This window comes from Chiloscyllium plagiosum, unplaced genomic scaffold (genome assembly GCF_037043375.1).
Source record: "Chiloscyllium plagiosum isolate Xiang-an unplaced genomic scaffold, Cpla_swu_hap1 HiC_scaffold_3, whole genome shotgun sequence".
In the NCBI taxonomy this organism is placed as follows: domain Eukaryota; kingdom Metazoa; phylum Chordata; class Chondrichthyes; order Orectolobiformes; family Hemiscylliidae; genus Chiloscyllium; species Chiloscyllium plagiosum.
The window spans coordinates 111,051,950-111,072,230 of record NW_028270141.1 but is presented as its reverse complement, the minus strand read 5'-3'; the positions used below and the strand labels follow the sequence as shown (position 1 = coordinate 111,072,230).

Below are 20,281 nucleotides of genomic sequence, written 5' to 3'. Positions count from 1 at the left end.
CTTGTTCATTCTTTGCTTTCTGCAGGTAACCTCAGTATTAACACCGAAGCACCAGGAAAGCGGTTGAAAGAGGGACAGACTGGCAGTTTAGTGTTTTGAGATTTAGATGTTTCAGGTGAGACAGAGGGGGATGTAAAAGAGGTTGGTGAGTTGTGTTATTAAAGGAAAGCTGTACTGAGGGAGGACATCTTGGAGAGTTTATCTAGCAAGGCCAAGTGGATAGAGCTCAGGAATAGAAAGGGTGCAATCACTTTGATGGGATTGTACTACAGGCCTCCCAAAAGTTAACAGGAGACAAAGGATCAGATATGGAAAAAATGTGAAAAGATCAGAGTTGTTATGGTGGGTGATTTTAACTTGTTCTATATTCACTGTGAAACAAAATGTAAAGAGTCCAACCAGGGAAAGGGCCATGAAATGTCTTTGGCAGACAGAATTAAGGAACATTCCAAGGTATTTTATACATATGTATGTAAGGAACAAGAGGGTAGCTAGGTAAACTTGGTTCTGGTATTATTTTCACATTAGATATGCATAGGTAGCTCCACCTTGATGTATACTCATTCTATGTCCATCACAGAAATACTGTGAATGTGAAGAATGGCACTTTTAAAGGCTACATTTGGTTCCGTATCGTATGAGCTCACACGAAGTATTGAGGCATGGCAGAAGCAAGGTATTGTGATACTTCCTTCAGCATTCTTCTCCCATCTATGGTTTTAGTTGGCCAGAACCGATGTGTTTGGAAAGACATCCACTATTTTACACTGACCTTTGTGGAGGGGGCCTTGTATGTCCCTAACCCCACAGTGAGCCACAATAAAAGGTATCTCTGTCATTGCCCAAGAAAAACGCATCTGGTAATCCTCAGAATCCATCTTAACCTACATCATTTTTAAAATGCAGCTTTTAAAAGTGTTGTTCTTAACATTCACAGTATCATTGTGCTGTTATTTACTGCTACTATTGTGACAATTGGAGCAGCTAACCGGACAGAATCAGGCATGTCGGAGCTGTATGAAGGCAAGGCCTAATGTATTCCCGCTCTTCCAAGAGAAACTCGGCCAAATAGGGGAAAATGCTGGACGGATGTGGGTAAATGTGGGAGGAAGAGTGCAGTGAGGATGAGTGGGGAGGATATGGTGTTGAATGAGTGAAGACGAGAAGCCATTCCTCTCTCAAGTCTGGCTCAGACACACAGTAGGCATCGACAGAAGTCCAGCCAGATGATTTCTGCTCATTCTCTCAACCCAGGCTTGCTCTTTTGAGTCAAAGACACCAGAAAAAAATAATAACATTCTAGAATTTGGAACAAGGTGCATTTCAAGGTCAAGGCGCATTTCTTGTGACTTCAAAAAAATTAGTTGATTGCCCTTTCAGTAGCCTTCATTACTTTGCCTGATTGCTTTTGCGATTTTCTAGGTGCCCTGCTGTGTGCCTTGTTTTCCTATGACAGATGTAAGCTATCACATGGGACGCCAGTTTTGGACTGGGGTGTACAAAGTTAAAAATCACACAACACCAGGTTATAGTCCAACAGGTTTGATTGGAAGCACTAACTTTCGGAGCGCCGCTCCTTCATCGGGTGGTTGTCAACTACCTGACATGGTGTGATTTTTAACTTATCACACGGGACTGTAGTTTCCTGTTTTCTTTCTCCCCTCTTGAATGGAGGACCCACATTCACTGCTTCCAGTTTCTTTGGTGTTTAAGAACCTTAATGCAAGGAAATGTTTGGAATTTGCACAGCAGTCCTTGGGTTGGTGTTGTAATGTCACTGGAGTAATTGTCCAGAGGCAAATGCTCTGGCTCCTTGTGCTCAAATCCCACAATGTTTGGAGGGAGATGGACCAATTGAAGGCAGGTGGGACTAGTTTAGTTTGGGATTATGGTCAGCATGGACTGGTGGGACCAAAGGGTCTGTTTCTGTGCTGTGTGACTCTCATATATTTGTCGAACATCCCTTTAACTGTATCCACTCTGTTTACTTCAATTCTTTTCTGTGACAGTGAGTTCCACATTTTCACCACTCTTTGATCAAAGATGCTTCTCCTGGGTCTGGATGGGACAGTCTTCAGAAGGATGCTACAGACTTGATGGGGTGAATGTCCTCTTTCTGCCTGTAGGGATTCTCTGAAAACCTCTTGTAATTTTAAACAACTCTATTAACTTGTTTTGCAGCCATTTTTTTGCCAGGAGAATGGGGGTACCAGTACCACTGCCTGACCAGTTTATTCAAGAGAAAACCTAAGCATGCAAATCAATCATTGCTGAATCCCTCACTATCCACATCCTGGGGTTCATCATTGACCATAAACTAAAATAGACTAGCCATATAAATATAGTGGCAGATGTGGGAATTTCAGGAGAGTTTAAGGGTTACTGAGGATTATATCTGCAATAAATGTCATTGCTTGCGAATCCTGTCCGATCAAATGGATCGGTTGAAGCGACAGTTAGAGGCAATAAGGAATTTACAAGAGCTACAGGGTGTGATGGATGGCAGTTATAGGAAGGGAGAAAAGCCGCAGATACAGTCAGGTAGATGGGTTAACTCCAAGAAAGGTAGGAGACAAAGGTAGGCGGGTAGTACAGGAGTCTTCTATGGCTATTCCCATTTCAAACAAGTACACTGCTTTGGAACATGTAGAAGGTGATGGGTTCTCAGGGGAATGTAGCACAAACAGTCAAGTTTCTGGTATCAAGACTGGCTCTAATGTAATGAGGGGTACATTGAGTTCCAAGCGATTAATTGTGTTAGGGGACTCTTTAGTCAGTGGAACAGAGAGAGGTATCAATGGCCAGAAGCGAAAAATAGGAGGATAGAGCAGATGAATATGTGGCTGAGGAGCTGGTGTATAGGTGGAGGATTCACATTTTTGGATAATTGGAATCTCTTCTGGGGTAGAAGTGACCTGTACAAGAAGGATGGATTGCTTCTGAATTGGAAGGGGATAATATACTGTCTGGGAGATTTGCTAAAGCTGCTTGGAAGGATTTAAACTAGTAAGGAGGTGAGGTTGAACCCAGGGAGATAGCGAGGAAAGAGATCAATCTGAGACTGGTACAGTTGAGAAAATTAGCAAGTCAAACAGTCAGGGCAGGCAGGGACAAAGCAGAGAACAAGGTAGGACTGATAGATTAAACTGCATTTAATTCAATGCAAGAGGCCTAACAGGGGAAGGCAGATAAACTCAGGGCATGATTAGGAACATGGGACTGGGATATCATAGCAATTACAGAAACATGGCTCAAGAATATGGAGAACTGGCAGCTTAATGTTCCAGGATACAAATACTACAGGAAGGACAGAAAGGGAGGCAAGAGAGGAGAAGTGGTGTGTTTGATAAGGAATAACATTACAGCTGTGCTGAGGGAGGATATTCCTGGAAATACAGTCAGTGAAGTTATTTGGGTGGAACTGAGAAATAAGAAAGGGATGATCACCTTATTGGGATTGTATTATAGAATCCCTAATTGTCAGAGAAATTGAGAAACAAACTTGTAAGGAGATTTCAGTTATTTGTAAGAATAATAGGGTGGTTATAGTAGGGGATTTTAACTTTCCAAACATAGACTGGGACTGCCATTGTGTTAAGGGTTTAGATGGCGAGGAATTTGTTAAGTGTGTACAAGACAATTTTCTGATTCAGTATGTGGATGTACCTACTAGAGAAGGTGCAAAACTTGACCTATTCTTGAGAAATAAGGCAGGGCAGATACCTGAGGTGTTAGTGGGGGAGCACTTTGGGGCCAGTGACCATAATTCAATTAGTTTTGAAATAGTGATGGGAAAGGATAGACCAGATCTAAAAGTTGAGATTATAAATGGGCAGAAGGCTAATTTTGATGGCATTAGGCAAGAGGTTGCAAAAGCTGATTGGGGGCAGATGTTCGCAGGTAAAGGGAAAGGGATGGCTGAAAAATGGGAAGCCTTCAGAAATGAGATAACTAGAATCCAGAGAAAGTATATTCCTGTCAGGGTGAAAGGAAAGGCTGGTAGGTATAGGGAATTCTGGATGACTAAAGAAACTGAGGGTTTGGTTGAGAAAAAAAAGGAAGCATATGTCAGGTATAGACAGGATAGAGCGTGCAAATCCTGAGAAGAGTATAAAGGAAGTAGGAGTATACTTAAGAGGGAAATCAGGAGGGCAAAAAGCAGACATGAGATAGCTTTGGCAAATAGGGTAAAGGAGAATCCAACGAGTTTTTATAAATACATTAAGGACAAAACGGTACCTAGGGAGTGAATAGGGCCCCTCAAAGATCAGAAAGGCAGCCTTTGTGTGGAGCCACAGGAGATCATAAACAAGTATTTTGCATCAGTGTTCACTGTCGAGAAGGACATGGAAGATATAGAATGTAGGGAAATAGATGGTGACATCTTGAAAAATGTCCATATTAGAAAATAGGATGTGTTGGATGTCTTGAAACGCATAAAGATGGATAAATCCCCAGGACCTGCTCAGGTGTAACCTAGAACTCTGGGAAGCTAGGGAAGTGATTGCTATGCCCTTGCTGAGATATGTATATCATTGATAGACACAGGTGAGATGTCAGAAGACTGGAGGTTGGCTATTTAAGAAAGGTGAGAGACAGGGAACTATAGACCGATGAGCCTGATGTCAGTGGTGGGCAAGTTGTTGGAGGGGATCCTGAGGGACAGGGTTTACATGTATTTGGAAAGGCAAGGACTGATTTGGGATAGTCAACATGGCTTTGTGCATGGGAAATCATGTTTCATGAATTTGATTGAGTTTTTTTGAAAAAGTAACAAAGAGGATTGATGAGGGCAGAGCATTGAACGTGATCTACAGGGACTTCAGTAAGGCGTTCGACAAGGTTCCCCATGGGAGACTGGTTAGCAAGGTTAGATCTCATGGAATACAGGGAGAACTAGCCATTTGGATACAGATCTGGCTCAAAGATAGAAGACGGAGAAGGGGTGGTGGTGGTAGAAGGTTGCTTTGCAGACTGGAGGTCTGTGATCAGTGGAGTGCCATAAGGATCAGTGCTGGGTCCACTATTTATCTTCATTTACATAAATGATTTGGACTTGAGCATAAGATGTATAGTTAGTAATTTTGCAGATGACACCAAAATTTGAGATGTAGTGGACTGCGAAGTTTACCTCAGATTACAACGGAATCTTGACCAGATGGGCCAATGGGCTGAGGATTGGCAGATGGAGTTAAATTTAGATAAATATGAGGCGCTGCATTTTAAAGCAAATCTTAGCAGGACATATACACTTAATGGTAAGGTCCTAGGGAGTTTTTCTGAACAAAGAGAGGTTCATAGGAGTGCAGGTTCATAGCTCATTGAAAGTAGAGTCGCAGATAGATAGGATAGTGAAGAAGGCATTTGGTATGCCTTTTCTTTATTATCCAGAGCATTGAGTATAGGAGTTGGGAGATCATGTTATGGTTGTACAGGATGTTGGTTAGGCCACTTTTGGAATATTGCGTGCAATCCTGGTCTCCTTCCTATCGGAAAGATGTTGTGAAACTTGAAAGGGTTCAGAAAAGATTTACAAGGATTTTGCCAGGACTGGAGGATTTGAGCTTTAGGCAGAGGCTGAATAGGCTGGGGCTGTTTTTCCTGGAGTGTCGGAGGCTGAGGGGTGACCTTATAGAGGTTTATAAAATCATGGATAGGATAAATAGACAAAGTATTTTCCCTGGGGTAGGGGACTCCAGAGTTAGAGGGCATTGGTTTAGGATGAGAGGGGAAAGATATAAAAGGGACCTAAGGGGCAACCTTTTCACACAGAGGGTGGTGCGTATGTGGAACAAACTGCCCGAGGAAGTGGTGGAGGCTGGTACAATTGCAACATTTAAAAAGCATCTGGATGGGTATATGAACAGGAAGGGTTTGGAGGGATATGGGCCAGGTGCTGGCAGGTCAGACTTGATTGGGTTGGAATATCTGGTCAATATGGACAAGTTGGACCGAAGGATCTGTTTCCATGCTGTACATCTCTATGGCTCCATGACACTATGGCTAAAAAAGCAGATCAGAGGCTAGGATTCCTGTAGTAAGTAGCTCACTTCCTGATTCCTGAAATTCTGTCCATGAGATACAAGTCAGGAGTGTGATGAATTACCCTCCCCTTGATTGTTATGTATGCAACTTCAGTGATAGCTTGACACCATTCAGAACAAGACAATCCACCTCTTCAGCCCCTCATCCACCACTTCAAAAATGGTCATATCAATTACAGTGGATTCATTTCCATTGTTATTCAATGCATGAACACCTCCCTGTTTAAGTGATTTGTTATGAGGACTATATTTAGTTTAAAGTCTTCTTGACTTCTGGTGGCATTAGATTCCTGGTGGATGGACATTGCAGAACACTGCAACTCAGTGATCCAGCCAATCATGTTTAACACCAAGGTTGATGGTTGTGGTTATTAGAGGTCAATTATCTCAGCTCCAGGGCATCTCTGCAGAATTTCTTCAGGCTAGTGTCCTTGATGGAACCTCATCAGCTGCTTCATCAATGACTTTCCCTCCATTTAAGATCAACAGTGGGATGTTCACTGCTGATTGCGCAATATTCAGCACCATTTAGACTCCTCAGATACTAAAGCAGACAATGCAGCAAGACTTGGATAACTTACAGGTTTGGGCAGGTAAGTGCTAAGTAACCTCTGTGCCAGATAATGGCCATCTCTAACAAGAGAAAATCTCACTATCTCTCCATGATATTACCATCCCTACCTACCCTACCAACATCTTGGGATTTCAATTGACAAGAAACTGAGCTGGGCCAATCATTTAAATACTGTAACTGCAGAGGCTAAAATTCTGTGGTAAGTAATTCTCCTCCAAACTGCCTAAGACTTGTTGTCCATCTACAAGGCACATGTCAGGATGAGTACAACTCCACCAATCCTCTAGAAGCTTGACACCATCCAGAACATGGCAATATGCTCATTAGCACCCAATCCACCACTTTAATCATTCACTCCCCCCACCTCTGACACACAGTAGCTACAAGAAGCCCTGCAGCAAATCACCATGACTCCTCTAGCCAATCTCATGACTGTTACCACCTGTAAGTTCCCCTTCAAGCCCCACTCAACTCTGACTTGAACACATAATTCTTGGCCTTCTCTGTGACTGGTCAAAAAAATTGGAACTCCCTTCCTAACAGTGCTCTGGATGAACCCATGCCATAATGATTCAAGAAACCAGCTCACTACCACCAGATTCTCAAGAGCTTGGGCAATAAGTGCTGGCCTAACCGAGTGAGGCCCCTGCCCTGTGAACACATCTTTAAAAAAATTAGGTTACGCTTGAGATGATCTAAGTTGTTTGGTTTTATCTGATTTGTGCACTTTCTACACAGTGAGTATTGAGAAAAAGCTAGCGCACAATACTTTGGAAGGGAGAATTTCCTCTTCATGAATGGTTGGAGCAGAGCTACACCACTCACATAAGATGTAGAAGCATAAGTAGGCCATTCAGTCACTTGAGTGTACACCATCTTTCAATGAGACCATGACTGATCCTCAACATAATCGTCGGTTCAACTTTCCAGCTTTTTCTCTTTAACTCTTGATTCCCTTACTGATTAAAAATGTCCATCCCAGCCTTGAATAGACTCCCACTGTTTGTAAGTGAGCCTACTTGTTATTTGATTGCCTTTCAAAGCCAATGTTCCAACTGTGTTAACTTTGTACTATGCAATTCAACACAATATCCTCTTTTTTAGATTCCATTGTGATTGGATTTTGGGTAGGCTTGGCCGTGTTTGTCATTTTCATGTTTTTCGTTTTGACGCTGCTGACAAAGACAGGAGCACCACATCAAGAGTAAGTCAGGCTCTTACATTTAATTTATAATAAAGGGCTGTATCGGGAAGAACATGAGAGGTATCTTATAATATTACCTCACATACACCTTACAATCAATAGGAACTGGTAAATGCCTTGCTGCAGTGACTAAAATGTAGTCATTGAACAGCACATGCATTAAAACACAGATTAAGAGAAGCAACCCCTGAAATAGTTACAGTTGTATATATTGAAAATGCTTACAGGAATTAAAAATGGTTTTGATAGAGTAAATAAAGAGAAACAGTGTCCACTGGCATAAGGGTCAATCATCAAAGGGCACAGATTTAAGTTACTTGGAAAAGTACTGGAGGAGAGAGAAGGAGAATCATTTTATGCAGTGATTTGTTAAGATCTGGAATGCATTGTCTGGAAGCCTGGTGGAAAGAGATTCTAAAATAACTCTGAGAAAAGGTCAGCAATACTATAACAGTAAAAAGAAAAATTGCACAAGTGAAAAAATAGTTCAAAATCCTGGCTAATGGGAAAGGTACAAAAAGGATATGAAAGTCAATATAAAAATGTTACACTTATTTTTGGTGATAGAAATGTTGGCAGAACAACAGGCCTCTTAAAAACTGATAATGGTGATGTTGTCAATTAAGGAACTGATGGATGTACTGAACAATTACCTCACATGCAGCAACAGTATAGAAAGGGGTCATCATGCTGAAAATTCCAAGGCAAATTAATATTGAAAATCATGAACAGGAAATCGCTAACATTAATTTGAGCTAAATATCAGTAACAGAGAAAAGCATAATCATACTGAAGAATGACAAATCCCTGGGATCAGATGGTTTTCATCTGCAGGTTTTAAACATCCAAACATCTATCTCCCAAAGTTCTCTGAATTTGGTAATGGCTCCTTTAAATTGAAAAACTTTGAATTATCATTGCCAGTTAAGAAAAAATACAGAGAGACCAAGAAGTGGTCTAGTTTACATCCATTGTCGGGAAATTATTAGACTCTATAAGTAAGGTTGGTTGAACTTCACCATTTTCAGCCGATCAGGGAAAGTCGATAAGTGTAGCTCATGTCTAAGGGAGCTGGTTGAACCTTTGATAGAAGTAGCTGAAGTAATGGAGGAAAACGTCGATTCTCCTGCTCCTCGGATGCTGCCTGGCCTGCTGCGCTTTTCCAGCACCACACGTTTCAACTAATGGAGGAAAATGCCTATCAGCACTTTTTTTGAAAACCCAGAAAACTTTTGAATAAGCTCCTGCAAGCAAGAGCTAAAATTAAAACCCATGGAATTGAGGTTACTCAGGTTACGAAACTGCCTGGGCAATAGGAGGCAGGGAGCCATGATTCCGTAGATATTTTCAATCTTTTGTATTTTTAACATGCTTAGACATGATGTGACACACCTCTGGGGGCAGGTGGAGCTTGAAACCAGACCCTCTGGTTCACAAATAGGGAGGCTAATAATACTCTGATATGGATGATCTACAGGCACTTTATTTGACAGCACAGGAGTAGTGGTGTGTCCAGTAAAATGTATTGAAGCCTCAAATATTTACTGTATTTGCTAATAAATTAGATAATAAGATGGAAGTGTTAAATTATGAAGCAGTTTTAATAGACTACGTAAAGGGTAAACTGTGATAAATAAAGTTCAGTGTTGGAAAGTGTGAAATCATCCATTTTGGATATAAAAAGTATAGAATTGGATATTTTCAAAACAGTGAAATTCTAGAACCACTAAGTTCAAAAAGACTTGGGCTTCAGATACACAGATCATTCACACATCATGAAACAGTATCAAAAATACGAATGGAATTCTGCCCTTCATATGTAGAACATCGGAAGACACAAGAAAAGAACTCAGGGAACAGGGGCAAGAGAAGGCCAAATGGCCCACGTTGAGCCTGCTCCACCATGAGTAATCTTAGGCTTCATTTTCCTGCTCATTGCACCATACCTCTTGATTCCGAGAGACCAACAATCTGTCCATCCAAGCCTTAAATGAAAGTGGTGGATGTCATGGATCAGCTTTCAAAAGCCCTTAGTTAGACCATGCTTGGACTACTGAGAGCAGTTCTGATCACTGGACATTAGGATGTGTCCATCGACTTTGGAGAGGGTGCTGAATAGATCAGGACGGTACCTGAGCTTGGAGTTAAATTTCAAAGACCAATGTAAATAAGGGTTGACTGTTGGTAGAGAATGTATAAAGTGAAGTGATGATTTGATCAAGGCACTCACGATGTTAAGGGGAAGCAACAAAGTTAGAGAGAAACATTTTTCAGTTAGTTGGTGTGCCTAGGACCAAGAGGCACAACCTAAAAATTAGAATTAGACATTTCAGAGGCAGAATTCTGAAAGACCTTACACATAAAACATGGTGGAAGTTTGGAACTCTCTTCACAAAACGGTCATTGATGCTAGATTAATTGGTAATTTTAAATCAATAATGCATAGAATTTATTAACCAAAGGTATTAAGGATTATACCTTGCTTTTAAATCATCCATGATTTCATTGAATGCCAGTGCAGGTTTGCAAAACTAAATAGCCTACTCCTGTTTCAGTGTTCCTATATATACTTGAAAAAGAAATGTTCACATGGCAAGGATGTAACAGGAGAGAATGCTAGCTCTTTCACCAGTATGATGATCACATGTACGGTAAAATTCAATGATAACTCTTGCTTTTGATAAAACACAAATGATTACGTAAACCATTATGTAATTCTGGATTGTAATCTTCAACTGTTCAATGCTGATAATTGACTTTCAAAGTAACCAAGCTGTTGAAGTTGAGCATCATTAGTGACAGCTTGTACAATAAGAACATTATTGTATTCAACATCTAAAAACTGATTTTGCCATTTGAACCATGAAAGGAAATCTCGCTGTGCTAAGTGATTTGTTGCTGTGATTTATCAAGAGTAAACAAATATGACATTTTTCATTATTGTGTTTTCGGAGAGAAAAAAATCGAGGGGTTTTGATTTCATTTTATATTTGCAACGTTTTCCTTTGCTTGAAGCACTTGGGGGTCATGAGAACTGAACTCAGCTGTTATTTTTAAATGTCTTCACCTTCATTGTCTGGGCTTGTGCACTCTTTTTATAGAGCCCAGCATTCCTTTGATAAATATACAACCCAAGGGGCAATCCACTGCACAAGATTTGTTTCCAATGCATGAAGATAAAAATTGCTTTTCAGGGTTTAATCTAAACAAAAGAGTCCCCAGTCCCTGCCTATAAAGCTAGAATGATTTCTTTGCAACAGCTGGAAACTTAGTCGTGGATCGAGAAGTACCAGAGCTGGGCTGTGTTAACTCATTTCCAGATATCTGTTGGATATGTTAATGTTTCCACTTCTCTCTTTTAAAAGAAACCATGAAAGCTGTCACCATGATGAGATATAAACCGTTGTGTGTAGACTTCAACATAAGTTTGTCCTGATGCGGCTCAGTGGATGGTTCATGTTGGCCGAACCACCCAAAGTGTGGGCCCCACTTGGAAGCCCAGGTTAGAGCTATTCAGGAAGAATTGAAACTGAGGGTGGAAGTGGGTGTGTCGGAAGAGGTGGTGAAAAGAGGAAATGATGGGGATAATTGGCCTGGAGAAAGATTTGTTCCCAACTTGCTGATTCATTTCTGGCAGGAAGGTCCATTGGGAGGTTTCTCAACTCACCACTAATTAAGATCCTAAAGTGGTCAACTAATAGTCACTTAAGGGCCTCACCTTGCCACCTCCCTCGTTATCTGCCTTCTTGGCAGGTGAGAAAGGTGACTGGGTAACCAGGGTGATTTGCTTGCCAGCTTTTAAAGCTATCTCCACGCCCCACCTCTTCTCACGACTACCCCCCAACCCATGAGAAGAAAAGAAATACTGACCTTCTTGCTATTGGATCTCTTGAAGAGTAGACCTCAGCCAATAGTCTTTAAACTGCCAGCCTCTGATTGGCTGGCAATCTGGAACACCAATGTTGATGCTTGTGATTGGCTGAAAAACTTGCCAAAGCTCACTACTCAGCTCTTGAAAAGCTAATTGGAGGGTGAGAGCTTGAGTTTTCTTGCTCGCTTTAGTAGAGTGGTAGTGAACAACTAATATTCCCACCTCTGTACTTAGTCCTGAAAAGAACAAATTGTGAGATGAATTTAATTTAATTTCATTTACGTGTCAATTTTTGTCAGGTATCTGTTGAAGAATGTTCTTTTGAAGGAAGGGGAAGTGAGGAGGTGCAATGTGCCTTTGGCATCTCTCACTGGATGTTTTGGCTTCTTCAGTGAAAGGATAAGGAGTAGCATCTAGCCTAAAGGCTCTTTAACCATAGTAGCTTTCCTGATACAGGGAACTACTGGCATGTTTGGATGCTGTCTTGTAACTGCGATATATCACCACAAGAACGGGTGATGAATATCTGGTTTTCAGTAGACTGTACGTAAGAACATTAGAACTTGGAGCAGGAGTAGGCCATCTGGCCCATTAAGCCTGCTCCACCATTCAATAGGATCATGGCTGATCTTTTCATGGACTCAGCTCCACTTACCCACCTGCTCACCATAACCCTTAGTTCCTTTACTGTTCTATCTCTGTCTTTGCCTTAAAATCATTCAAAGAAATAACCTCAACTGTTATACTGGGTCCAGTGCAATCTGTTTCTAATGTGGGAGAGGTTGCTGCACAACTCTGAAGCAAAAATGCCAGTCTGAATTTTTAAAATTCTCCAATTCTGCATGATCTTGACCTTCGTTATCTTGATTAGCTCCTACAGCCTTTTGCCTGAGTGCTTTTCCAATTTTGGCCACTTTTGCAGCCTTGGCTGTTTTTGCTCCACCATTGCTACTTAAATCTACAGTGGCTGAGGCCATAAGCTCTTCACTTTTCCCTAAATCTCTCTGCGCCACTGCCTTCGTCCCTTCCTCTAAGATGCTACTAAAGCCTATGACTAAGCTTTTCACCATCTGTTCGAAAAGTTATTTCCATGGCTTGGTGTCCATTCTTTGTCCAATAATGATGAGGTTCTTTGAGGCACTTTTCACATATTATTTTAAGGGCTCTACATAAATATAAGTGGCTGTTCCGCTACATAAATAAGCTTATCTCAAAACTTTAATTATTGCAACAATGGAAGGACACCAAGAATAGCCACTTTCCTCTTCAAAGCTGGAAAATATTGTTGAATTAAGTTAGCGATGCTTTAACTGGGTAATGATTATCAGAACTCAAAGGGCCGAATGGCCTCTGTTTTCACTGTAGGGATTCTATGATTCTAAGTTTGTGAAACTATAACACAGTGAAGGATTATTAAGAGGAAAGGGAGATTAGGATGGGATGTACTAAAGAAACTTCACTAGGCATTCCTAAGAATCATTGACTGACTGAAATCCCACTTAGCCATCTATTCAATTACAGGCAGTGGAAATTACACACAGCAAGCAGTTCGTTCAAAAGAGAACTAAATAAATCTTTTGGATTTAATTAAAGCTACTCAAATCAATTTATTTGCATAATTACATGTCATGACATGCTTGTTATAAAAATATATATGGTGGATTCTCTCTTTGTGTAGTCAGTGTTTCCTCAAGACAGGGCGATTTGTTTGAAAGCCTATGCATCTAAACTGTATGACTGACCAAATTTGCTATTACATGAAACGTTTCTATCCATTGGAATGATGGATAAAATGACATACCAGTTAGTTATCTAGCAGAGAAAAGCTGTTGCAAGTGGAAATTGCCTCCATTGATATAGTTAGTTGCACTCAGCTTGGTCACAACTGCATGATAGATTTACTTAGTTCTCTTTTGAACGAACTACTCGCTCTGTGTAATTTCCACTGCCAGTACATGGACAGATAGCTAACTGAGATTTCAATCAATAATTCTTAGGAATGCCTAGTAAATTTTCTTTAGTTCATTTCATCCCAATCTCAGCTTTCCCCTTAAATATCCTTCACTGTGTTATGGTCTTCCAAGCTTAGAACCATAGAATCCATACAGTGAAAATAGAGGCCATTCAGCCCTTTGAGTTCTGCACTAACCCTCTGAAGAGCCTTCCATCCAGACCCACCTCAACATCCTATCTCCATAACCCTATATTTACTGTGGCTAATCCACCTAACCTGCACATCTTTGGATTGTAGGAGGAAACCAGAGCACCTGGAGGAATCCCATGCAGACACAGGAAAATCTTACACCATCCTACCCAGGATACCATGTTTAAATCATCCAGTCAGATTTCCTCCCCACTCCAGGTACTAAAATAACTCTTAGCAAAATCACAATCAGCACCCCACAGAACTGTGTCAAAGTGTAAACCTTCCTCAGTCTTCTCTGTGTTCAATTAAAGGAAATTTCACTTGGTCCTGCATTAGATGTAATGTAAGGAATCTGATAAGATGTTGTTTCTGCTTTGTTCAAAAATCTGTTCATGAGCTATTGACTATATCCCCACCCCGTCCCTGAAAAGTGTCTTGAGATTAAATCACAACCTCGCATCACATTTAACCCCGAGAACAAATTTTAACCACCGACTGGAGCTGTTACTAAATTGCCTATTTTTATCTCATTGACATTGACTGACTTTGTCCCTGTCTTAGCATATCTTCTGCTGAACCCTTACTTTTAGCTGCATTGCCATTAGCTGGCCAGCAGCTCTTTAGATGTGGCAGTTCCATTGGGAGCAGTGGTCACCCTGACACTGGAGGAGGCTCAGTGCAAGGACCAACCAGGCTCTAGAGCCCAGGTAAGAAGGTATTGGGGCTGATCAGAGAGACCACTTCAGAGCCTCTATTTCAAAGCACTGCTGGCTGATCTCCCACATTCTACTTGCCAAAAACTTTGGATCATCTAAAACCTTACTGCCTATCTTAACCTGCAATCACATTCACCCCTCCCCATCTACTGAGAGTTACTGTGGCTCTGTGTAACCTCTTGATTTCAAAATTCTCTTATATGTTTTAATTCCCTTTGTGGCCACCCCTCTTCCTTTGCCTGTAATCTCCTCTAACATCACAACCCTCAGAGATATTTGTGCTGCTATAATTCTGGCCTCAAGAGCATCCCTGATTTTATTTGTTTCCCCATTGGTAGCTGTGCTAAGGCCCTGTGCTCTGTTCTGACACCTCTCGAAGTAATTTTTCTCCTTAAAATATGCCTCCTCAACCAAGCTTATGTTCATCTGACCTAATTTGTCCAATATTTCTTGGTTTTATATTTTGTTTCACAGTGCTCCAGCTACCTGCCTCTGGGTGTTTTTTGTTACATTAGCAGCACCATGCAAGTTGTTGTTAAAAGTTTTCTGAGAAACATTCGTTCTAAAAGTGTGATCTTTTTCAGCAGGAATGTGGACCTTTCTACAAAACAACGCAGAACAAACAGCTTTGCTATCAATTATATCATGTCCAGATCAGATAAAGCCTTTTCCCGTCCGGAAAATGAAGAATCCAGGTCTCTCTTTCATTACTATGTTAATGAGGTTATACAAATGGAAAGGCAACAATTTGTAAACAAAGTGCCTGGACCAGGGAACAGTGATCTTACCCCACGAGAAAGAGGGGATAGAAGTGACGATTCAGATGATCCCATGTTCTGTCCGAGTAAGTTCAACCTTCCAAATTTTGTGAGCATTGATCAAAGCTCCTCCCTGACAGAAGACGATCTACTGATGTGTGAGCAGCCAATCGTTCTTGAAAATAAGTCAGATAGATTGCAGGAAATACATCACATTTCTGACTAGTTCTTGATGAACACAAACTGGAGGCAAGTTCACTTGCGATCAAAAATAGCAATCATCAATCGGAACTAACCTAATTATTGAAATATAAATACTTATTTTGAATTTTTTCAGTATTGCTTTCATATAGGCTTGTGATGGTGCCTGGTGGACAGTCTCTCACCTTCCCAAGTATCCCTGAATAAATTAGGTAGAAATGGTCAAAATTGGCCTTTGGGGGCTATCCCTGATAGGAACACCACTGAACCTGGTCTTCACACAACCTGGACCTCCTGCAGTGCCATCATTGGGCATCACTTCTAGTAGGGTCTGAATTGGGTCTGAATGGCAGTGCTTGAAGGCTGGATCCTTTTGCCTGGAGGCCCTGTGAATATTGTTGCCAGCAGGTAAACTCCTAGGGCTACCAGATACGAAGGTTACCAATAGCTCCACGTCACAATCATTAATTTCAGCCGATAGTTTCCAATCGTATCCTTTTATTATATTTTTTGGCAGCGCCTCACAATTGTTCTAATACTCAATTCAAACAAAGGCCATCTCTAGAATGTCCTTCTCATCTGTAGAAGACTCATCATAGAATGACAACACTTACAGCTATGTAGGAAGCATTTTACTGATACTAATTACTAAACTTAATGATCTCAGACTAAGCCCCACTCTCTGCAACTGACCCACAGGCCACAATCAGTGAAGTTTGGGGACAATATTTCATCATCACTAACACTCAACACTGGAGCCCCCCAGGGTGCGTACTCAGCTCCCTACTGTACTCAGCTCCCACTGTATTCATTGTGTACCCATGACTGTATCGCCAAACACTAGACTAATGCCAAGTTCGCTGATGACACCACCATAGTCAGTTGAATCTCAGATGGCGACGAAACAGACTACAGCTGGGAGGTGGAAGACCTGGAAAAATGGTGCACTGAGAACAACATAGCTCTCAATGCTGGCAAAACTAGGGAACTCATTATTGACTTTTGGCGGGATGTTACTCATGCCCCCCCTACACATTAACAGCACAGAGGTGGAATGAGTGAAGAGTATTAAGCTCCTGGGAGTGATCATACACAACAAGCTTTCTTGGACTCTTCATGTAGACGCACTGGTTACGAAGGCCCAACAATGTCTCTTCTTCCTCAGGCAGCTGAGGAAATTTGGCATGATGGTGAATACCCTTGCCAACTTTTATAGGTGTGCCATCGAGAGCATTCTGTCTGGATGTGCCACTACCTGGTATGGCAACTGTACCATTCATGATTGGGGTGGTTACAGAGAGCGGTGAATTTGGCCCGGACAATCACAAAGGCCAACCTCCCATCTATAGAATCTACCAGGCCACTGTCAAGGGAAGGTTGCCAACATTCTCAAAGATCCATCCCACCCTGGCAATGTTTTTCTATAACCTCTACCATCGGGGAGAAGGTATGGAAGCCTGAACACTCACCAGCCAGTTTTGAAACAGTTTTACCCTACTGTTGTTAGAATACTGAATGGACTCTCAAACTCTTAACATTCACTTGTACCTGTGTTTCTGTTTTTGCCACTATTTACCTATTTACTGTTTACCTATTATTTACTTATCAATGCTACTTGACTCTGTGATCTGCCTGTATTGTTCACAAGACAAAGCTTTTCACTGTGCCTCGGTACACGTGACAATAAATTCAATTCAGCACTGGTATTGAAGTAGCAGTTATGCTTTTATCCCACATCCCCAGTTTTTTTTTTAGCCTCTTTGAGCCTCTAATCAAAGTCACAGATTATACTCAGGTTGTTTTATTTTTTGGAATGAGAATGACTCCTTTTGTGAATATTTGGAATGAGTAACCATTTCAAATGTTTACTCTTCTCTGCTTATCCTCATGGCTACTAGGGGTGGGTACTAAATGCTAGCCAGCCAGCCAGTGATACCCATGTCCCATGAGTGAATTTAAAAATCATTTTTTATGTCTCCCATTGCAGTTGTGGGACTGAAAGGATGTATTTCTATTGTCCCCAGGTGAGTTTAATTATTCTCTTACCTTTCATTTTCTTCTTTTTGATTTCGGCCACCACTTAGAGAGCAAGAGCATGCCTTTATATAGAAACTTATCACAATTCTGAAAAGCATCTCCAACCACTTCACTTCATTAAGTTAATGTACTTTAAAGGGACCTTCGCAAAATAAACTGCATCTCTTTCCATCTTGCTTCAATGTTTCAAGGACTTCAGTGTGATCTGCGAATAGTCTGCAGCACCCAATTGCAGTTTTCTGAAACACGTCTAAGTCTAGCTGTTTTGGACTCTCATGTGATGTAATTCAGTCAATTGTTTAATGCTATCTTTCATTGATATTTTTATTGTTAAAAGGCATTTCTGTACTTTTATTTCCTGAGGAAGGGCATTTGTATTTAAACAGAATGAATAGTCATTATGTCTTACATATAAAGTGGCCGTGTTTTTCAAATTAAAATTGTTTGTCTGTATACTTTTGAGGTTATGAACACTTTTTTTCTTGTGAAATATAGTAATAATTCTTATTTAATGACTGATGATTTTTTTTTTACAATAAATGGCCCTTGAAGTTTTCAGTCCAGAAACAGATTTAAGATGACCTGCTTAGTCACTGAAATTAGTTGAACCGAATGTAGAACCTACATTTTAAACAAGGGTTTGATTGGGATTTCTTTCAAGTTCTTGGGAGTCAGTTTTAAATTGGGGTAGCAAATTCATTGTTATTATTATATTGTTATGTTATTTTTATTGGCATTATTATTTTTCTTAAAGCATGTTAAAGAGGCTGTGGAAACTGTACCCAAATTGCTTTAAGTTCCTGGCATCATCATTAAGTTAGAGATTGGGTAGAATCTTCCATTGTTGTGTTAAAGTCTAGCAGTGGGCTTGGCTTCAGGTGTCACTTCCATTTGGGGACAGTTGCGGTTTTCAGCTCGCTGCTCATGTACATACATAATTGCACACGTACAAAGTGAATCTGAACTCCCAGCCCACATTGTCACCTTGGTCAACTCCCTTTGGAGATATTTCACAGTAAACTGAATCTGGTCCCATGGCTCAGTAAGGCTTCCCTAGACACTGTGCTCCTGGTCATCCTGAACAGCAGGAGGCGCTCTTCTCCACTATAGGCAGCAAGAGGCCCTCCAGTCTGATCAAGGTGACTTGAACCAATGTTGCAATGCTTCACAAATGAACCTGGATGCAGTGCAGGAAGAGTGTGAAGGATATCCCGAGAATCTTAAACCAAGTGTCACTGTCCACTCACTACAAATTGACCCTTGTGGGGCATCATTCAGTCTGATTGTGCCAGTGCAGTGGGATGTCCAATAGGAAGATGATGTGTAAGATTCTGAATGGGTGACAGCCACCTCTTGCTGTCAATATTCTCCCAGTTTCCTGGACAGTGCTCATTCGCATTACTGAGAAGGACTCAGGACCTGGCATACTCATGAAGTGCCCGGTCATCCATTGCCAACGCACTTGTTCCTTCTCTTTCTCTTTCTGTAGGAAAGGATCAACCAAAATGAAAGGTCACAGTTTTACAAAAAGGTATTTGGTTGAAAGCACAGATGTGGAGAAATAGCTTCTCTCAAAGGGAAATGAATCTGTGGAATTCACTACCCATAGTGCAGCGGATGCTTGAACTTTGAGTAAATTCAATGAGGAGACAGTCAGATTTTTAATTAATAATAGGTTGAAAGATTATGGAGAGTGGGCAGGAAAGTGGAGTTGAAGCCAAAATGAGATCAGCCATGATCGAGTCAAATGACAGAGTGGGCTCGAGGGGCTAAATTACCTGTTCCTGCTCCTCGTTCTTATGTTCTAAAACCAGGAGACGGAGCAGATTCAGACTGGCAGAGAGGGTCCCAAATATTTGAATCCTCAGCCCATTTGAGGGGAGGCTACAGAGCTGTTGGGCAAGGACCAGGACTGTGCCTGTGCAGGTGGATGGATAGGACTGTCTCCGAAGGTCAGGGAGGATACTACCACTCAGCTACTGCACCCAGATATGCCGAGTGTCTGGGACATTGTTTAGAGAAGGAGCTGTGTACATTCAGCAACTAATTCTCTCTCCTCCAATCCAGGTAAGGGCAGCTACAAATGCCTTCAGAAGGTCAAGTGAGGAGCATCCAGAGGATACTCAAAGTTCCTAGGCTATAATTGGCAGCAGCATGGAGTGGGCAAAGAAAGGAAACCACTCAAAGGCATATGGTGGCACAAGTGTTCATTCAATGTATGTGTGTGCATTACTTAAATGTAGCTTGATGGATACTGCATGAGTTTCCTGTAGATTCAGTGCATTAACACACTTGGTGCTGACATGGTTGACTGAAGTCAAGGAATGGTCTATTTTCTTCCACCAGAATAAAAAAACGGGTCTTCTATTGATACACCATTTGTTGTCTTTTCATCAGTAAAGTGTGTGGCTCATGTTTGTTCACATTACTTAGAGAAGGATGATCTACTGTTTGGTAATTACACACAGGTCTCACAAAACCGATACAGGGATAATGCCTTTTTTTGAATGGGGTGAGAGTGGGAGTGGGCCTGGGTTTGCTATATTGCAGCCACCACGGATATAATCTGGGAGTAATGACAAAATGTGTACTGATGCTGCAGCGTGGAAGATGGTATGAGTTTTCCCCTGGCTAGGGTCTCCAGAGCCAGGCAAACCATTCTCAGGCACATTATTGAGATGTCTATTCTTGCAGCAGAATAATTTCAAATTGTCATATCCATAGGGTCCA

At 41.2% G+C, this 20,281-nt stretch overlaps 1 protein-coding gene across 6 annotated transcripts in view; it reads left to right on the top strand.

Annotated features, from left to right (window-relative positions):
• LOC122548400 (melanocortin-2 receptor accessory protein 2-like) overlaps positions 1-19,900 on the top strand; it is a 40,866-nt gene extending 20,966 nt beyond the window's left edge. For 3 of the 6 annotated variants that reach the window (XM_087976259.1, XM_043686992.2, XM_087976260.1), the window contains exons 4-6: positions 7,723-7,822; positions 13,945-14,055; positions 15,140-18,068. In XM_087976259.1, the coding sequence (XP_087832385.1) occupies positions 7,723-7,822; positions 13,945-14,055; positions 15,140-15,539 (611 nt within the window). In that variant the 3' untranslated portion in view covers positions 15,540-18,068. Of the gene's footprint in view, positions 1-7,722; positions 7,823-13,944; positions 14,056-15,139; positions 18,069-19,618 lie in introns of those variants that run through there. The other 3 variants (XM_087976261.1, XM_043686998.2, XM_087976262.1) reach the window with 3 other exon arrangements.
• Positions 19,901-20,281: the final 381 nt, after the last annotated feature.